General features: G+C 44.0%; 1 protein-coding gene across 3 annotated transcripts in view; it reads left to right on the top strand.

The window, feature by feature from the left end:
- The window catches only part of KCNQ5 (potassium voltage-gated channel subfamily Q member 5), a 609,119-nt gene that overhangs the window by 472,453 nt on the left and 115,460 nt on the right, over positions 1-21,206 (top strand). For all 3 annotated transcript variants that reach the window (XM_025295041.3, XM_025295039.3, XM_025295040.3), the window contains exon 6: positions 17,577-17,687. In XM_025295041.3, the coding sequence (XP_025150826.3) occupies positions 17,577-17,687 (111 nt within the window). The remainder of the gene's footprint in view (positions 1-17,576; positions 17,688-21,206) is intronic.

The following is a 21,206-nucleotide window of genomic DNA, read 5'->3' as shown; positions in this document are numbered from 1 at the left end:
GATTAAAGACAATCTCTTTAACAAGTGGTGCTGGGAACTCTGGTCAACCACTTGTAAAAGAATGAAACTAGAACACTTTCTAACACCATACACAAAAATAAACTCAAAATGGATTAAAGATCTAAACGTAAGACCAGAAACCATAAAACTCCTAGAGGAGAACATAGGCAAAACACTCTCTGACATACATCACAGCAGGATCCTCTATGACCCACCTCCCAGAATATTGGAAATAAAAGCAAAAATAAACAAATGGGACCTAATTAACCTTAAAAGCTTCTGCACATCAAAGGAAACTATTAGCAAGGTGAAAAGACAGCCTTCAGAATGGGAGAAGATAATAGCAAATGAAGCAACTGACAAACAACTAATCTCGAGAATATACAAGCAACTCCTACAGCTCAACTCCAGAAAAATAAATGACCCAATCAAAAAATGGGCCAAAGAACTAAATAGACATTTCTCCAAAGAAGACATACAGATGGCTAACAAACACATGAAAAGATGCTCAACATCACTCATTATCAGAGAAATGCAAATCAAAACCACTATGAGGTACCATTTCACACCAGTCAGAATGGCTGTGATCCAAAAGTCTACAAGTAATAAATGCTGGAGAGGGTGTGGAGAAAAGGGAACCCTCTTACACTGTTGGTGGGAATGCAAACTAGTACAGCCACTATGGAGAACAGTGTGGAGATTCCTTAAAAAACTGGAAATAGACCTGCCTTATGATCCAGCAATTCCACTGCTGGGCATACACACTGAGGAAACCAGAAGGGAAAGAGACACGTGTACCCCAATGTTCATCGCAGCACTGTTTATAATAGCCAGGACATGGAAGCAACCTAGATGTCCATCAGCAGATGAATGGACAAGAAAGCTGTGGTACATATACACAATGGAGTATTACTCAGCCATTAAAAAGAATACATTTGAATCAGTTCTAATGAGGTGGATGAAACTGGAGCCTATTATACAGAGTGAAGTAAGCCAGAAAGAAAAACACCAATACAGTATACTAACGCATATATATGGAATTTAGGAAGATGGTAACAATAACCCTGTGTACGAGACAGCAAAAGAGACACTGATGTATAGAACAGTCTTATGGACTCTGTGGGAGAGGGAGAGGGTAGGAAGATTTGGGAGAATGGCATTGAAACATGTAAAATATCATGTATGAAATGAGTTGCCAGTCCAGGTTTGATGCACGATACTGGATGCTTGGGGCTGGTGCACTGGGACGACCCAGAGGGAGGGAATGGGGAGGGAGGAGGGAGGAGGGTTCAGAATGGGGAACACGTGTATACCTGTGGTGGATTCATTTTGATATTTGGCAAAACTAATACAGTTATGTAAAGTCTAAAAATAAAATTAAATTAAAAAAAATAAAATAAAATAAAATCATTAAGTACAAAAAAATAAAAAAAAAAAAAAAAGAATCAGAAGCATAGTCGTTTGAAGATTAAGATTCTTTTTCCTTAGATTGTCAGAGCTAAATGTGTACAAGATTGTGCCACTGATAACAAAGCATCCTGTTGGCTTCATAATTTGATTTCCAACTCCTTGTCCTCCCCCACAAGCAATAATGACCACTTTGAAAGAAGGAAAGGGGAAAACCCAAAAGAGAGCTGTCATCTGACATGCCTAAAATACTTTTCATGTGCTGAGAACGAATGAAAATGTATGACTCATAGTGGGGATAAACTGAGTAAACTGAGCAAAAAGGAGGTTTTTCTAGCCAGCAAGGAGAAGACAGCAATTTGAATTTTAGTTTTTGCATTGCTGTGAAGATCCTAATGTGGCTGAATGACTGAGACCCTTGGGTGCCCTCTGTACCGAGGTGCAGCTGCTGGTGCATCCACCTGGCACCTCTCTAGCCTTCCTTCCATCATCTTCCTTTCTCCTTCCTACTACTCTCCTTCCTACTTATCCCCTTCCTACTAATCTCCTTCCTACTGCATTGTGTGTTGAGCATGTGTGGGAAACTCTCAATGTACTTAGTCACCAGCTTGTTTCTTTGCCAGAATAACCCACGTAGCAGGTTTCCAAAGGTCATCTCTGTGCCTTTCAGGGAAAAGCAGCATCTATTCATTGATTTCAGGGCAGCAGTGCTATTCGACTGAAGTTTAACCTGTACTTAGGGCTTCCCTGGTAGCTCAGCTGGTAAAGAATCTGCCTGCAATGCAGGAGACCCTGGTTCGATTCCTGGGTAGAGAAGATTCGCTGGAGAAAGGATAGGCTACCCACACCAGTATTCTTGGGCTTCCCTTGTGGCTCAGTTGATAAAGAATCTGACTGCAAAGCGGGAGACCTAGTTCGATCCCTGGGTCAGGATCAACCAAGGGATCCCTGGAGAAGGGAAAGGCTACCCACTCCAGTATTCTGGCCTGGAGAATTCCATGGACTGTATGGGGTCGCAGAGTTCGACACAACGGAGTGACTTTCGCTTCGCTGACTCTGATGCTGGGAGGGATTGAGGGCAGGAGAAGGGGCCGGCAGAGGATGAGATGGCTGGATGGCATCACCGACTCAATGGACATGAGTTTGGGTAAACTCTGGGAGTTGATGATGGACAGGGAGGCTTGGCATGCTGCGATTCATGGGGTCTCAAAGAGTCGGACACGACTGAGAGACTGAACTGAACTGAACTGAATCTGTACTTAGCAGAATCTTTGAATGGCCTAATTATATCTCTTTCTAAAAAAAAAAAAAAATCTAGTCTTGACTACAGAAGCAAAAATTTTCTAAGATATTGAGCTTCCAGGAATGAAAAAATGCCTTGTTGGTCCATAGTGGGTTTGTTGATATTAGCTAACTCATTAATGAAATTCTCTGAAGCCATAAAAAGCAAACAAGAGTACTTACTAGTTCTGTCCTTATAAGAAGAACATATACTAGGTCTCCAATATAAAGTAAAACAAATATAGAATACTCCACTGTGCTTAGTCACTCAGTTGTGTCCAACTCTTTGCAACCCCATGAACTGTAGCCCACTAGGCTCCTCTGTCCGTGGGGATTCTCCAAGCAAGAATACTATAATGGGTTACCATGCCCTCCTCCAGGGTATCTTCCCAACCCAGGGATCAAACCCAGGTCTCTTGCCCTGCAGATAAATTCTTTACCAGCTGAGCCACCAGGGAAGCCCAAGAATACTATAATGGGTTACCATGCCCTCCTCCAGGTAGTCTTCCCAACCCAGGGGTTGAACCCAGGTCTCCCACACTGCAGGCAGATTCCTTACCAGCTGAGCCACTGGGGAAGCCCAAGAATACTGGAGGCCATAGCCTATTTCTTTTCCGGGGGATCTTCCTGACCCAGAAATTAAACCGGGGTCTCCTGCATTGCAGACAGATTCTTTACCAGCTGAGCTACCAGGGAAGCCCATGGAATACTCTACATTTTATTATATATTAATGAAGACCTCAATGAAATCTTTCTAGTTAAAACTGTCCATGTTGCATGTAATGCACACCTTGCTAACTAAGGAAACATCTGGAATACAGGGAAATGAAGGAAATGAAAGAATCCTGATTTGATGAGTTTCTTAGTGCTGGGCTTTGGTGAAAAAAAGGAAATCCCCATTTATTTAAAAAAAAAAAAGCCTGAAGTAGTGATATATAGTTTAAAATGCAGTTTATAGTCTATGGATATAGTATTCAGTGAATTCTAAATATTATATGCAAAACTTTTCTAAGAAGAAGATACTTTCCCCAAACCAACTTTAGGAGGAATGCATAGTGTGATCAGCACTGCTCAAAGCAATAACAATTTAGAGAACTTTGGTCCCTGGAAACTATTCCCATAATAGATGACAATACTCAGCCCATAGTTCATAGAAAGGGCTGGTGTTAAGCCCCTGGCAGGTACCCAACCACAGATGGGGGCTGCATGAATGGATATGGGGAACCTCTACAGCAAAGAAGCAGAGACCAATGTCCTTCCTGACAGACTTACAGCTTCAGGGCAGAAGGGTTTTGGGAATCAGAGTTTCATTGAACAATGTTCTGGACTCTGAAGGAGCAACAGAAGAGGTGTTGATGACGGACGTTGCTGAGGCCAGGCAGCTATAGGAGGAGAGGTCTTCTGATTGTTCGGTGGAGCTCTGCTTATCGTCACTTCCTATCATTATTATCTTCCTTTTCAGTTACTTCAGGTTTATTCTGATAATCAAAGAACAGGTTTTCCTGGAGTTATTTTTTATTATGAGCTCCTTCTTCCCTGTTATTATCTTCCCTCCTTTTGATTTGATTTAGATTTATTCTGAAATAACTTAAGATACCATCCTCCTAAAGTAGTTTTTCCTGGTAATGACCCTATCCTTGAAGGCCAACTTGTCCTTTTTTTATTTACCACTCTTACTGTGTTGAAGATGGTGTTATGGGTTTTCTTTAAAGATGCAACAGCAGCAGATGGTATAAACCTACTCTTGAGGTTTATATAGCCTCCACCTGAGACCTGTGCTTGACATGATTCCTTCAGACATGTAAAGGATTTGGCGTTGGCCAGTTAGTCCTAGAATTTGCTCTTAAAAACTTCACACTTTTCCCAAGCAACAATATGGAAGGCTCTGTATGTAATGCACACTCAACAGTTTATGCAGCCCATATGTATGCCATGAGTTCATCCCCCTACAAAATCTAAGAATAGGAAATGGTGCCGATTTGTGGAAAGAGCAAGGATACCCTCGTCCTTGATGGCACTGGTCACCTTTCTGAGAATCAACCCTCCTTCCATCAGGTTTACCAGGACATAGTGTTTTCTGCCGCCTCTTAGAAGCTATTGGTTTCTGACTCAGTAAGACTGCTGGTACAGTAAATAGAAGTGTTTCTCACTACCAATGTGCGACCTGATGGACTCAGAAGCTTTACTTCCAACTATTCAGGATTATTAACAACCAAGTGAAAACTGAGACATACACCCCTGGCAATACTTTCCATACAGTTTAGCGGTTATTAACCTCTCCAAGACCCACGCCTACCTTTGGGGGATTTATGGGGTATATTGGGCATGAATCCCTGGAGAACTCTTTCTTAAGACATCTGTTCTTAAAATTGGCACACGTGCAACTCCGGACACTTTTCTTCAGTATTATTCTAATAGTATTGAGCACATGCTGTATTAAAAAAAAAAAAAAACAGTATTATAGTCAGGAGACCAGGGTTCCAACCCCATCGTTAGTGTTAGTAGAGATGTGATATTAAGCAGTTGCTTAATATTGCTGTAAAACTGAGAAAATAATAGTACCCAAACACAAAGTTGCTCTGTGTTTCAAATATGACTAGGACGTGTGGATTCACTTTATCCAATACTAGATAGTTGTGGCTGCCACTGTTATTGCTTATCTGACCACAAGCCTGGGAAAACAGTAAGGAGTGCTAATGCCCTGAGCCCCTGCCACAGCAGAACCTGTGTTCCATGATGCCACCACCATGGAGTTTCCAGTGTGTAAAGATTGAAAATCTTTCTGACCTACTAGTTCAAGATGACCAAATGTCAAAATTAACTTCATAGATTCTATGGCTACCTACTATCTGAAATTGTATGCTCAGGAAGTAGCCCAAGAGATTACTTGGGCTAAGAGAAGAGAAGAGGGAAGAAAAGAGACTAGAAAGAAGAGAAACAGAGCAGAGAGGAGGAAAGAGAGGGGAGGGAGAAGGAGATTGTTGACAACTGGAATCTTCCCCCTTAAAGGACCCCCTTAGAAATTGCTGGAGGGTATGTAATTTGTGCACCCCCTATGGAAACCAGTCAGAGAAGGTGATGGTACCCCACTCCAGTACTCTTGCCTGGAAAATCCCATGGACAGAGGAGCCTGGTAGGCTGCAGTCCATGGGGTCGCTGAGGGTCAGACACAACTGAGCGACTTCACTTTCACTTTTCACTTTCATGCATTGGAGAAGGAAATGGCAACCCACTCCAGTGTTCTTGCCTGGAGAATCCCAGGGACGGGGGAGCCTGGTGGGCTGCCGTCTCTGAGGTCGCACAGAGTCGGACATGACTGAAGTGACTTAGCAGCAGCAGCAGCATGGAAACCAGTACAGCTATTCCTCAAAAAAAATTAAGACTAGAACTACCACATGATTCTGCAATTCCACCCTAAAGAAAACAAAAATACTAGCTGGAGAAAATATATGTACCTCATATTCTATTTACAATAGCCAAGATTTACAATAGCAGTGCTGTTTACAATAGCCAAGATACAGAAGCAACCTAAGCACCCATCAACAGTTGAATGGATAAAGAAGATATGTTTATATTTACAGTGGAATATTACTCAGCCATAAAAAAGAATGAAATGATGTCATTTGCAACAACATGGATGGACCTAGAGATTATCATACTTAGCAAAATAAGTCAGAAAGAGAAAGACAAATACCATATGATTTCACTTACATGTGAAATCTACAATACAAAACAAATATACAAACATAGCAAAACAGAAACAGAGTTACAGATACAGAAAACAAACAGGTGGTTGCCAGAGGGCAGAGCAGGAGGAAGAGGGAAGAAATAGGTGAGGGAGACTGAAAGGTACAAAATAGGTGAGTCCCAGCTATAAAGGGTACAGTGTGGGCAATATAGCCAACAACTGTATGGTGTCTTTGTATGGTGATATCGTAGCTAGACTTACCTTGGTGATGGTTTCAAAATGCTATAGAAATACCAAATCACTGTGTTGTGTAACAGGTACTAACAAAGGGCTTTAGGTCAATTATGGCTCAAAACAAGCAAATAAACTCATGGAAAAAGAAACCAGATGTGTGTTTACCAGTGGCAGGGAGTGGAAGGTGAAGGAATTGAATGAGGATGGTCAAAAGGCACAAACTTCCAGCTATAAGTGCCATGGATATGATGTACCATGCAATAAGTATAATGAGCTCTGCTGTGCATTATATATGAAAGTTGCTAACAGAGTAAATCCTAAGCGTTTTTAAAACTATATATATACATATATATATATGTATATATATATATCCATTTCTTTAATGCTGTATCTATATAAGATGATGGGTGTTCACTGAACTTATAGTGTTAATTATTTCATGATGTGTTCAAGTCGGGGCATTGTACTGTGCACCTTAAACTTCTGCAAAACTGTGTGTCAATTATATCTCAATAAAATTGGAAGAAAAAAGATTAAATAAAATAAAAATAATTTTAAAGGGACCCCCCCCCTTAGGGGGAAATTATACTGTACTGTGGAAATCTACAAAAAGTCTATTTTTAATTTGCTCACATAAATGCATTAGCTATAAACAGCTATTCATACCTGTGTTCTCAAAATCAGACCAGTAAATATTTGTTGATTTGTTGCTTGAAGAAAGGAAGGTAGATTTATATCTCCTGGTCTCCAATTAATTGCACTATTGAAAACAAACAATTAACTGTAGCCTAATCTATGTCTAAATTATAACTTGAACACAGCACCTGCCTCCCATTAAAGAAAAATATTGAGGAAAGCTTGGACCCGAGTTTACATTTGTTTTGCAGTATGATTCCTGAGGGAGAAAACACTTGATTATTGAGCCCACTAAGGGGCCCCAAGCAGACCTCCGACTTTGCTACCATAATTACTCCTTTCTGCCAATATTTGCAACCCAAAGACTTGCAGAAAATCTTGCCTTACCTGCATGACTGCAGTTGAGGGCAAAACTTCCTCTGAGCTGCTCCCACCTGCTGCAGCCCCTTCCAGTAAATGTCCACCTGGAAGGACAGCACAAGCCACAGGCACCACCTTGCCCACTGGTGAGGCCGCAGGGGAAGCAGGCCTGTCCTTCTTGTTCCAACCCTTCCTGTCAGGCTGGTCTGCCGGCTTCCACTTCTAGTCATGAAGTGTGACAACCAATTAAAGTATTATTTTGCTAAAACAACACTGCAAGAGATATTGGAACGTTTAAAAAATGTGTTTTTTAATTGTTTAGAGACTTCCCTGGTGACTGAGATGGTAAAGAATCTGCCTGCAAAGCAGGAGACCTGGGTTTGATCCCTGGGTCAAAAAGATCCCCAGGAAAAGGGAATGGTGACCCGCTCCAGTATTCTGGCCTAGAGAATTCCATGGACAGAGGAGCCTGGCGGGCTACAGTCCATGAGGTCGAAATGAGTCCAAAAGAGATATTGGAACTTTTTAAAAGTGTATCTTTTAATTGTTTGAATTCAAAACTTTATAACCTTTCCTAGTCAAAAGTCAATGAGTATGAATCAGTAATAAGTAAATATGTATATAAATACATAAATTTTCAAAATTTCACTAACCAGCAGATGTTAAGAGCATAGATCCTAGGGGCTCTGGAAGGAGTCAGAAAATGGAATGACCCTCAATACAGTGGGTTTCCTCCAGGCTTGATTTTTGCCAACTCCTTAAGGTCACACATTGCCAACTATCAGCAGGTAATTCCTGCCAGGAGCTCCCAGGGAAGAGGGTGTCTTCAGGGCTCTCTGTGAGCCCACCTTCCTCTAGCTTTACATCCAAATTAGACCAGTTACTGCAGCTCAGTCCCTGGAGCTGCACGTGGCTTCTGGAACACAGAAGTGGGTGCATTGCTGAGCACAAGTGTGGGAGCAGAGACCCAGAAAGGCTACTCAGTTCATGTGCAAAGGACCAACTGAGAAAGCTTCCCAGGGCCTTCCAGTTACTGGGGAAAGGGAAGAAACATAAGGTAGCTGCACTGGGGTACCTCAAAGACAGCTTGACCTGAAAGCCCAGAAAATCAGCAGCCTTCCTGCAGACTAGTGCCTCAGATGGTAAAGAATCCGCCTGCAATGCCAGAGACCTAAGACTTGATCCCTGGGTCGGGAAGATCCCCTCGAGAAGGAAATGTCATCCACTCCAGTATTCTTGCCCGGGAAATCCCATGGATGGAGGAGCCTGCTGGGCTACAGTCCATAGAGTCACAAAGAGTTGGACATGACTGAGAAGTTAACACTTTCACTTTCCTGCAGCCCTCTTCCAGGATGGTTTGATGGAATGCAGCTCCCCGGTGGCTCAGACCGTAAATAATCTGCCTGCAGTATAGGAGACCTGGGTTCAATCCCTGGGTTAGGAAAATCTCCTGGAGGAAGGCGTGGCAACCCACTCCAGTATTCTTGCCTGGAGAATCCCCCTGGACAGAGGAGCCTGGTGGGCTACAGTCCATGGAGTTGCAACGAGTCAGACATGACTGAGCAACTAAGCACAACACAACCGAGGTTGCCTTAGAAAGGGAGCAGCCAGGTCAAGCAGGGGGGTCAGTGTGATGCCCCCTGATAACAGCAGGAGGCCCATTTTCCCCCTTTGCAGCCATAGGAAGCAAAATGATCTGCCCCACAGGCACAAAACAGGAACCCTCGCCCCCGCTCCCTGGCATCCTGGTGCTAGATCCTTCCCCAGCCTCACCTTCAACAAAAGGCCCCTCAGCCCCAACCAAGCAACACCCCAGCGACTGTGAGGTCCAGCAGAGGAAGCGGCTGCTGCAGACTGGGCTGTGGGCCACTCCAGCTCCTCCTGGCCTGGCCCTGGTGGCACAAGGAGAAGGTAGGAGGATCTTGCCGTCCTCCACCCCAGGCAGCCCAGGTGTGACTCTCAGGGTTCATGACACCTCCTCACCAGTGCCATTAGAGGGGCAGCCCTGAGTTCAAAAGGAGGGTGCGGCACTCTTAACTGGACTGAGTACGTGGTCACTTTGCTGTGTCTGGAAGCAGCAGATTAAAACCCACTCAGAGCCCCAGGCCCAGGAGAACAACTCAGATGTGTGACTGGAATGGAAAACAGATGAAGAAATGCAACATTATTGCTGTGACCAGACCATGAAATTTCTCCTTCCATTTATTATTGTTAATAAACCACTGGAAAGGATTAAGCTGTTTTGCAGAAAAGGTGTGGTAGATTAAACTCCTTCCTGCATATTTAAGGTTATGAACCTGTCATGAGATGTAGCCAGGAGTGTTTTATCTGCAATCAGAATCCCTTCCGAGACTGCCAGGGGCATCTGGTTCGCTCGCTGCTGTTTTGCACAGCACATTCTTTCTCACACCCTCACAGCCCAAACAAGCCCTCCCCGTTCCAGGCCCTTCTCTCCCCGCAGGTGATCCTCCTTGTCCTTCACTGCAGGTGATGAAGCCACCCTGAGCTTTTCCAGCCCAGCTCCCTCTTCACATTGTGTTCACACAGTCTCCACCCTGTGGAGGATACGTTCATCCACACGACCAAGGCTAGCCCTCCACCATGTGCCCTTCCCCTCGGCTTGCTGTTGCTGCTTAGTCACTGAGTCATGTCTGACTCTTTGCAACCCCATGGACTTTCATCTGCCAGGTTCCTCTGTCCATGGGATTTTCCAGGCAAATACTGGAGTGGGTTGCCATTTCCTTCTCCAGGGGATTTGCCCTACCCGGGGATCGAACCCGAGTCTCCTGCATTGGCAGGTGAATTCTTTACCGTCTGAGCCACCAGGGGAGCCCCTTTCTTGGGTACCCCCCACCATAAAGCCCCCACCTCCCCTCTGCAGACTCGGCCTCTCTGCAGACAGGCACAAATCCATCCTAGAAATCCCCACCTCACGTCAGAGATTCCCAGGAGTTCTCACCCCAGTTTCTCACTCTGTTTGTTACCAATGTTCTTGAAAGGGTTATTTATTTGTTTACTAAACACTTACTGAGGTCCTGTTACTTTGCGGCAAACTTCATACTAGAAAACAAAGGGTAAAGAAATAGTCCTTCCTTACAGTTGAGGAAATGCGGCCCGAGGGAAAGCAGAGTAGACCACCCCTCATGATGAGAGCCGAGAGGAAATGAGCAGGCCAGAGAGAAACCGGAGGCCCTGCCGTGGACAGTGGGCAGGGGGCCTCTCCAAGGACAGCCAGCTTAGGACAAGATCTGCAGAATGAGAAGGAGCCCTGGCAAGGGGGAATGGCTGCAGGGAGAGGCTGTGCAAGGGCTCTGCGGAAGGATGGCCTTGCTCATTCAAGGAGAGAAAGGACACTGTGGTCAAAGTGCAGTGAGCAGAGGGAAGCCCAGGGTGGTGTGGGGGTGCCGCGGAGACAGGGTCACGTGCTCCACAGCTCGGAGCTTAGAATTTATTCTGAATTTGGTGAACAGCCACTGCAGGACTTTTAGAGAGGAGTAAGAAAATAGCCTGTGCAGGTGTGTGGAGAAGGAAACAAGAGAAGCAGGAGCAAAAGCAGAAAAGGCGATTGAGAGATGACGGCTCATGATCTTCAAGAGCCAGGACATGGAAACAACCTCAGGGTCATGACAATGGATCAACAGGAGGGTGTGGTGTACACATGAGGGGACTGCTACTCAGCATGGAAAACGAAGAAACTCTGCCAACTGCAGCCACGTGGATGGACCTTGACCTCTAAGTCCAACAAGTCAGACAGGGACAGATACTGTATGATCTCACTTATATGTATTTTTAAAAAAATAAAAATGAGCATAGAAGGAGCATACTTCAACATAGGCCCTATATGATAAGCCTACAGCAAACATTATTCTCAGTGGTGAAAAACTGAAAGAATTCCTAAGACCAGGAACAAGACAAGGGTATCCACTTTCATCATTATTATTCAACATAGTTCTGGAAGTCCTAGCTACAGCAGTCAGAGAAGAAAAAGAAATAAAAGGAATCCAGATCAGAAAAGAAGAAGTAAAGCTCTCGCTGTTTGCAGATGACATGATACTGTACATAGAAATCCCTAAAGATAATATCAGAAAATTACTAGAGCTAATCAGTGAATTTAGCAAAGTTGCAGGATACAAAATCAATACACAGAAATCACTTGCATTTCTATATATACTAACAGTGAAAAATCATAAAGAGAAATTAAGGAATCAATCCCATTCACCATTGCAACAAAAAGAATTAAATATCTAGGAATAAACTTTCCTAAGGAGACAAAAGAACTGTATACAGAAAATTATAAGACACTAATGAAAGAAATCAAAGATGACATAAACAGGAGGAGAGATATTCCATGTTCCTGGGTAGGAAGAATCAATATTGTGAAGATGACTATACTACCAAATGCAATCTACAGATTCAATATGCTCCCTGTTAAATTACCAATGGCATTTTTCACAGAACTAGAACAAAATATTTCCCAATTCATATGGAAACACAAAATACCTCGAATAGCCAAAGCAGTCTTGAGAAAGAAGAATGGAGCTGGAGGAATCAAGCTTCCTGACTTCAGATTATACTACAAAGCTACAGTCAGCAAGACAGTATCATACGGGCACAAAAACAGAAATAGAGACCAATGGAAAAAGATAGAAAGCCCAGGAAGAAACCCATGTACCTATGGGTGCCTTATTTTTGACAAAGGAGGCAAGAATATACAATGAGGCAAATACAGCCTCTTCAATAAATGGTGCTGGGAAAACTGGACAGATACATGTAAAAGAATGAAATTAGAACATTTCCTATTACCACACACAAAGATAAACTCAAAATGGATTAAACACCTAAATGTAAGGCCACAAACTATAAAATTCTTAGAGGAAAACATAAACAGAATACTTGATGACATAAATCAAAGCAAGATCCTCTATAACCTACCTCCTAGAGTAATAGAAATAAAAACAAAAGCAAGCAAGTGAGACCTGATTAAACTTAAAAGCTTTCACACAGCAAAGGAAGCTATAAGCAAGGTGAAAAGACAGCCCTCATAATGGGAGAAAATGATAGCAAATGAAACAACTGACAAAGGATTAATTTCCAAAATATACAAGCAGCTTATACAACTCAATACCAGAAAAGCAGACAACCCAATTAAAAAGTGGAAAAAAGACCTAAACACACATTTTTCCAAAGAAGACATAAGGATGGCTAACAAGCACATGAAAAGATGCTCAACAACGCTCATTATTAGAGAAATGCAAATGAAAACTACAATGGGATATCACCTCACACCAGTCAGAATGGCCATCATCAAAAAGTCTACAAACAATAAATGCTAGGGAGGGTGTGGAGAAAAAGGAATGTTCTTGCACTGTTGGTGGGAATTTAAATTGATACAGCCACTATGGAAGACAGTATGGATATTCCTTAAAAAACTATGAATAAAACCACCATGTGACCCAGCAATCCCACTCCTAGGCATATACCCTGAGGAAACCAAAATTGAAAGAGACACATTTATCCCATTGTTCATTGCAGCACTATTTACAATAGTTAGAACATGGAAGCAACCTAGATGTCCATCGACAGATGAATGAATAAAGAAATTATGATACATATACACAATGGAATGTTACTCAGCCATAAAAAGGAACACATTTGAGAGCTCTAATGAGGTGGATGAACCTAGAACCTATTATACAGACTGAAGTGAGTCAGAAAGAGAAAGATAAATATCATATTCTAATGCATATATATGGAATCTAGAAAATTGGTCCTGAATAATTTATTTACAGGGCAGCAGTGGAGAAACAGACATAGAGAATAGACCTATGCACGTGGGGAGAGGGGAGGAGAGGGTGAGATGTCTAGAAAGAGGAACATGGAAACTTACACTACCATATGTAAAATAGATAGCCAACGGGAATTTGCTGTATGGCTCAGGAAACTCAAACAGGGGCTCTGTATCAACCTAGCGGGGTGGGATGGGGCGGGAGATCGGAGGGAGGTTCAAAAGGGAGGGGATATATGTATACCTATGACTGATTCATGTTGAGGTTTGACAGAAAACAGCAAACTTCTGTAAAGCAATTATCCTTCAATTAAAAATAAATAAATTTTAAAAAACAGAAAGAGATGAGATTCATGGTTACAGCAGGTTTGGGAGGTGGAGTGGAGGAAGGTGGTTAAAAGGTACCAGCTTCCAGTCAGAAGATAAACCAACACCAGGGATGTCAGTACCACAAGGTGACTGACTGTAGGTAACACTGCTGTGTGATATGCAGAAAAGCAAAGAGAGTAAATCCTAAGAGTTCTCATCACAAAAAGAAAAGTGTTACCCTTGTATAGTATCTCTGCAGAATGATGGATGTTCACTAACCCTGCTGTGGTCATCATTTCACAGCAAATGTAAATCAAACCACCAAGCTATGTGCGTTGAACACTGATGCACGTTAACCATCCCTTAATAAAACTGGGAAAAGTATAGTAAAAAAGAGGCTGCTACAGAGCCTGATCTACCATGGTGCCCATGAGGACAGAGAGAAGGGAGTGGACTGGGAATATCGAAGCATCGTAACCTGCTGAGGGATTCAGAGAGGGACCTGTGGGGAAGGAGCAGCAAGGGTTCCTCGAGGCTTCCAATTGAGCAGCCCGCACCCGAGGTTTGTGAGATCTTAGTTCCCTAATCAGGGATTGAACCTGGGCCCTCAGGGAATTCCTGACAGTGGTGTTCTTGATTGGGAAGGGATGTAATTGGCACAGCAGGCTGGGGGTAATAGAAGTTCTGTCTTAAATATATTCAGTTTAAATGACTGGGCAGCATCCAAAGAGAAGTATCGGTTGCAGATGTGTGGATCCAGAGCTCAGAAGAGTGGTCCGACCTGGAGGTAGAAACTCAGTGTGTTCCTCATAAAAATGGCATTTAAGTCTTGAGAACATTTCAGATCACCTGGCAAGAGAGAGAAAAGAGGAGATAGAAGAGAAAGGAAAAATGAAAGAACAGAATTTTTCAAAAAAGAGAAAAAGACCCAGAAGCAAACCTTAAGAATCTAATATTCTAAGGTTGACTGGTGTAGGATGAGCCACGTAAAAGAAGCTGCCAAAGATGTAAAGCTATGACAAACAGCATATTAAAAAGCAGAGACATCACTTGCCAACAAAGGTCTATATAGTCAAAGCTATGTTTTTTCAGTAGTCATGTATGGATGTGAAATTTGGACCATAAAGAAAGCTGAAAGCCAAAGAATTGATGCTTTAGAACTGTGGTGCTGGAGAAGACTTCTGAGAGCCCCTTGAACTGCAAGAAGATCAAACCAGTCAATCCTGAAGGAAATCAATCCTGGCTATTCATTGGAAGGACTGAAGCTCCTTTACTTTGGCCATCTGATGCAAAGAGCTGACTCATTGGAAAAGACCCTGATGCTGGGAAAAATTGAGGGCAGGAGGAGAAGGGGATGACAGAGGATGAGATGGTTGGATGGCATCTCCCACTCAAGGACATGAGTTTGAGCAAACTCTGGGAAATAGTGAAGGACAGGGAACCCTGGCATGCTGCAGTCCATGGAGTTACAAAGAGTTGGACATGCCTGAGCAACAGCAACAACAAAGATGTGAAGGGAAAACCATGAAAGTAAGGCAAGAAGAGAGTCTAGGAAGGGTGGTCAGCTGAGCTGGATGCTTTTGGAATGTTTACAGCACAGTGTCCCTTCCATTACCATTTCTGCCTCTCAACAGGTTTCCCTCCTCCAAAAGCTGGGAAAGGTGACATGACCAAGACGGCTGCTGTTAGAAACCGCTGACAACCCTGTCCCTGTGTCTACCTCTCTTCTCAGTCCTCATTCTCCTTGTTTTCCATGAGCCTGTGACACCAGGGCTCACCTGGTCTTCTGTGAAGCTCCCTTCTCCATTGAGTTTCCATTTACATAACCCGTTCCTAGTCCTCCTACTTTCGAAACAATATACTCCTCTGGCTTTCCTTTTCCTTCTGCCCCTTAATTGTGTGGGTTTCCTCAGGAGGTGTCCTGCACCCCTTCTTCACACTCTTTGCTACCTCATGGCTTCACAGAGCTTCCACAGTCACTCAGCACCTGATTCCAAAATCCACATCTCAAGCCAACCTCAAGTCTTAAGACTCAGGCTCTCCTTCTTAATTCCTTTCTAATATGGCTTCCCAGGTAGCACTAGTGGTAAGGAACCCACCAGCCAATGCAGAGATTTTAGAGACAAGAGTTTTATCCCTGGATCGGGAAGATCCCCTGGAGGAGAGCAGGGCAACCCACTCCAGTATTCTTGCCTGGAAAATTCCATGGACAGAGGAGTCTGGTGGGCTACAGTCCATGGGATTGCAAAGAGTCAAGCATGACTGAGCTCACACACACACACACACACACACACACACAAACACACACACACACACACACAGAATGTCTAGATCAGCTACATACTGATACTTGAAAAGCCATCATTGAAAGTCACTCTTCATCTTCACTCCCAAACCCTCTCCTTCTTGTTGTCGTCTTTCTATTTATGGGGCCACATCTTCCACTTGAAATGTTCAAATCCTGTTGGTTTGGTCGTCACCTTCCTTCTGGATGATCTATGGATATGCTGCTATTGCTCTTCTTCAGCTTGTCTCTTTACTCTCCACCTGTACCATCCCACTTCCACTGTTCTGATTCAATCACCCCATCATTCTACCAGGTCAGGCTTGCCTCCTCTGTCCTGGAGCACAGCCAGAACTCTGTTCTAAAGCACACAAGCAGCCCCTGGAGCAGTTTATCATCAGGGAGACAAGACCCAGGGATCATTTCTCAGACACTCCTTGGTCTAGCATTAGCTCCAGTGCAGCTAAGTACACATTCCAAAACCCACCCTGTTTATCCCACTGCTGTGCAGCTGTTCATCTGTATCCCCTCCCTGGATTACTCTATCATCTCTGTCTCTCAAAATATTACCCCTCCTTCAAAGCCTGGGTATGATGATATCTTCCCAACAAAGCTTCTGCAACTCGCCCAAGCTAGTACTAATCTCTTTGAATTTGAGCAGCAGATTATTTGTGCTTTCAGCATAATACCTGTCTTGCCCTATTTTGTGTTTTAATGATTTGTGTGTGACATACTTCCCTTCTTATGCCTTAGATATCTCAGGACAGGAGCCATGCACCTCTCATTTTTGTTCTGCTACAAATCAAAACACGCACCCTACACACACCAGGCCTTCAGGAAATGCCCACCAGGGAAATGAGTGGATAGACTTAATTAACATAAATTATTCTTTTGTGTACTGATCCAGTCCTAAAGCCGAAGAATTGATGCTTTTGAATGGTGGTCTTGGAGAAGACTCTTGAGAGTCCCTTGGACTGCAAGGAGATCCAACCAGTCCATTCTAAAGGAGATCAGTCCTGGGTGTTCTTTGGAAGGGCTGATGCTAAAGCTGAAACTCCAATACTTTGGCCACCTCATGTGAAGAGTTGACTCATTGGAAAAGACTCTGATGCTGGGAGGGATTGGGGGCGGGAGGAGAAGGGGACGACAGAGGATGAGATGGCTGGATGGCATTACCGACTCGATGGACATGAGTTTGAGTGAACTCTGGGACTTGGTGATGGACAGGGAGGCCTGGCGTGCTGCAATTCATGGGATTGCAAAGAGTCGGACATGACTGAGCGACTGAACTGAACTGAACGGAAAGCCATGGTGCTATCATTCCTGTATCACTGATGGTTATCCACTTACTAATCTAGCCTTTCTTTGAATGCACTTAGGAAAGATGGAAAATCGTGTTATAAGGGAGGAACAAGTATGTAGGTTACTCCCTTCCTTAAGCAAAGAGTTCTGTTATGTGTCATGGAAAATTAAAGCACAGTAATAAAATGCACCAGCCAGACTGCTTGAATAATGATTTAGTGGAAACTGTTCATGAGTCCTGACTTCCCTCTCAAGTACTTAAGCTGCACGTCCTGTTTATTTGTTTTTAGATAACATTGACCACGATCGGTTATGGAGACAAAACCCCCCTGACGTGGCTGGGAAGGCTGCTGTCAGCAGGCTTCGCACTCCTGGGCATTTCTTTTTTTGCACTTCCTGCTGTGAGTATCTTTGCAAAAATTAAGCATTTCCAGTTGGATTGTAGATGTTTACTAGCATGAGCTTCCTTTAAACAGTATGCCCTGGAACATAGCTATATGTTTCCTGGTATCATTTTTCTGATATAATGTTGACTTTTCTACATATAGCTAGTTGGATAATTTAAAAAATGGTCTTCCCTTGGAGACATTTAACCCAAAAGTTTTCTACCAGCTGGGGCTTTAGGATCGAATAATAATTCAGGTGGCATCAGTCAACATGCTCCTAATACATTGAAAATAGGTGTAAAGAGTTAAAGCTGTCCTCCTCTTAAACTGATGGCTCCGGTTAAGTATGTGAGGTGTGAGCTACTGAAGAGATTCATGTGCCCATGTGGAGCGTTTACCTCTTCGGATCCACTTGAGTGAGAAGCACATGGATTTAAAGGGTCTTTAAAGTGTCAGATGATTTATTGTTTGTGTCATCATTGATTTTTGTTAACCACCAGTTTCTGTATCATATCAGAATGAAGAGCACACTTATCTTCTCTTAAGCTTCTGATTATTTTCCCCCGAGTTGATGAAGCCTGTCTTTCTGGTTGTTTTATCCTCTTGTGTCTTCAAAGGCAGTTTGTGAAAATATTTATTACAATTTGCCACCATCCCCAAGCTCTCTCTTTTGCTCACTCCACCCCTCGTTGGGGAAAGGAGCCCAGAAGCAGGCATGTTAGAGCCATGGCCGCCGTGCTGCTTAAGAAACCAGAGCCTCCATCTTGCTCAAGACACAGGCAGGCTCACAGAGACCCCAGGGCACCCCTCCAAGGAGCCAAGGGGGTGGGGCCTTCAGCACCACAGGCTGAGGTTCCTGGGGCTCCACCTCTGCCCAAACCCCTTGTCCTTCCCATGGCCAGTGCTCAGCTCCAGGCTGACTGGCTGGTTGCATCCCAGACCACCTAAAGTCAGAGAAGGGTCCCCAGGGACCATGCATGAGCTCAGGTACCAGATCTCACTTTGAATTCGGGTTCGGTCCCATGCTCCCCAAGTGTGATTGTGTTGGTTTGCTAGGACTGCTGTAACAAGGTGTCACAGACTATCTGGCTTGACCTAACATAGTTCAGTTGTCTCGTGGTTCTGGAATTTTCCTGATGGTTCAGATGGTAAAGCGTCTGCCTACAGTGTGGGAGACCCGAGTTCGATCCCTGGGTCAGGAAGATCCCCTGAAAAAGGAAATGGCAACCCCCTCCAGTAATCTTGCCTGGAAAGTCCCATGGATGGAGGGGCCTGGTAGGCTATAGTCTATGGGGTCACAAAGAGTCGGACACGACTGAGCAACTTCACTTTCTTTCTCATGGTTCTAGAGGTGAAAGTTGAAAACCAAGGAGCTGGCAGGGCTGGTTCTTTCCGAGAGCCCCAAAGGAGGGATGCGTCCAGGCCTCATGGACACCGTATCCTCATGGATACTCCCTGTGTCTCCCTCTGTCCATGTCCAAGTTTCCTCTAAAAAGGACACCAGCCACACTGGGTTAGGGCCTGCCCTATGAGCTCACTGTAACTTGATCACCTGTGTAAAGACCTTTTCTCCAAATAAGGTCGTACCCTGAGGTCCTGGGGATTAGGACTCCAACCTGTAAATTTTGGACACAAGTCAGCCCATAACAGACCCTGAGTACATTTATTAACATCATGTATGAAGAGTTATTGCACCCAAAGAAAGTTTTTGAAGACCAATGATATAACATAAGTCAAGTGTTTGTCATGAAGAAAACTTTTACAATATGTGTGTGTTTCCTGCTAAGACAAAGTGGAAAAGAGGACAGAAAGCCTCTGTCCATCCAGAGTCATGTGAATCTGGCAACCTCAGCCATGTAGAACAGACACCCACGTGACAGCCAGATTCCCTACAGGAAAACACCTTAGAAACAGCAAAATGCAGTCTTGTGCTTTTTTTCCCAATATAATGGTGCCAAAGACCTGCCACTGTTGGGTTTAATACTCATCCTGAGGCCACGCGTATAACAGTCCATGTGATCCCTCGAAGAATCACAGACATGGTGGAGGCCACGTCAGGGCGATTCACTTGCAGGGCAACAGTGTCTGCCGTCTCCCCAGGAGAGATCGAGGTCTTTCATTACCTTCGCTTAATTTAGAGGGAAGTCTGATAAGGTGAGTTCTGTAGTTTCACACTTCTTCGAGGATTCTAAACAGCAATGTGGAAGTAGGCTGCAGAACAGACACTACACCAGGAAGAGATAATAGCAAAGGATGGAAAAGAGAGCCTGTAAGCAGAGAGCAGAGACAAGTGTTCAAAGGTGTAAGGACCTGGGCCAGTTTGCATGAAGGTCAGCCATCTTCAGGCAATGCCTGCATCCCACCCAGCAGGTTGCTCGCCTCCATCGTGAAACCCTGGACCATCATGGCAGAGTCAGTTGTATTGCTGTTAGGTTAAGGGTCAGAGACTAATTAGTCATTCTTGAGAAGCTTTCCTAATAAAGTGATTAAGATTTTATATGCAAATTAAATCGATTCGTGTTGGAAATCAAAATCTCACTCACCCATAGCATCCCCTCACAGGGCCAAGCAAAGTAGACTTTACCATGGAGAGTTTCACTGCAGCCTCATGGTAGGTGCAGGGTTCTTACTGAATGAATGAAAGATGGTTCATGTTTACCTTTAATAAAAAAAAATAAAAAGGTGGCTGGAAACACCAGTATGTCCAGTGCATCTGCCGGCAGCAGTGGTGTCAGATTGAAAGTCAGAATGGATGCTGGGCCTGCCTTCCACCCAGGAAAGAAAGGGCCGAGAAGAGAAGAGCCTTCCCTGTCTTTCCCTGGAAGTAGGATTCTCCTGTACACCACAGAGGCATTCTCCTGCACATCACACAGGCATGCGGGCCACCACTTTGGCTGGGTTCTGTTTCCCTGAAGCCCCATCCCAGGGCCTCAAGATAAGAAGAATTCTCCTGTATTCTTGGCCAAGAAGCATGAGTAGCATAAGTCGCCACTGCCTTGGAGGGACTGTCTCCACCTGCGGACCCTCGCTTCCCTCTTGCTGAGAATATCTTTAACCTGTTTGCCAAGTACAGGGTACAAATCAGCTCTTTAACCTGGAAGAAAAGGGGAAAATATTTTAAATATTTGCCAAGATGTCTTATTTCTATCTGATGTTTATGGAGAACTTCTAAAACTTAAAACCTCAAAGTTTATCTCACCTTAGAAAGTGAAAGTGAAGTCGCTGAGTCGTGTCCGACTCGCTGCGACCCCGTGGACTGTAGCCCACCAGGCTCTTCCGTCCATGGGATTCTCCAGGCAAGAATACTGGGGTGGGTTGCCATTTCCTTCTCCTGGGGAATCTTCCCTACCCAGGGATCGAACCCTGGTCTCCCGCATTGCAGGCAGACACTTTAACCTCTGAGCCACCAGGGAAGGAAATGAATTAAGACAAAACTCAATTTCTGAGAATGTGTCTCTGTCGGTCTCAATATTTGAAGGGATGGCACGTTAGCTATATTTTGCACAGCAGGCTTTATTTTTAACAGACCTGTGT

Source organism: Bubalus bubalis, chromosome 10, assembly GCF_019923935.1.
Source record: "Bubalus bubalis isolate 160015118507 breed Murrah chromosome 10, NDDB_SH_1, whole genome shotgun sequence".
NCBI classification, from domain to species: Eukaryota; Metazoa; Chordata; class Mammalia; order Artiodactyla; family Bovidae; genus Bubalus; species Bubalus bubalis.
This window is presented reverse-complemented; position numbering and strand designations above follow the sequence as displayed.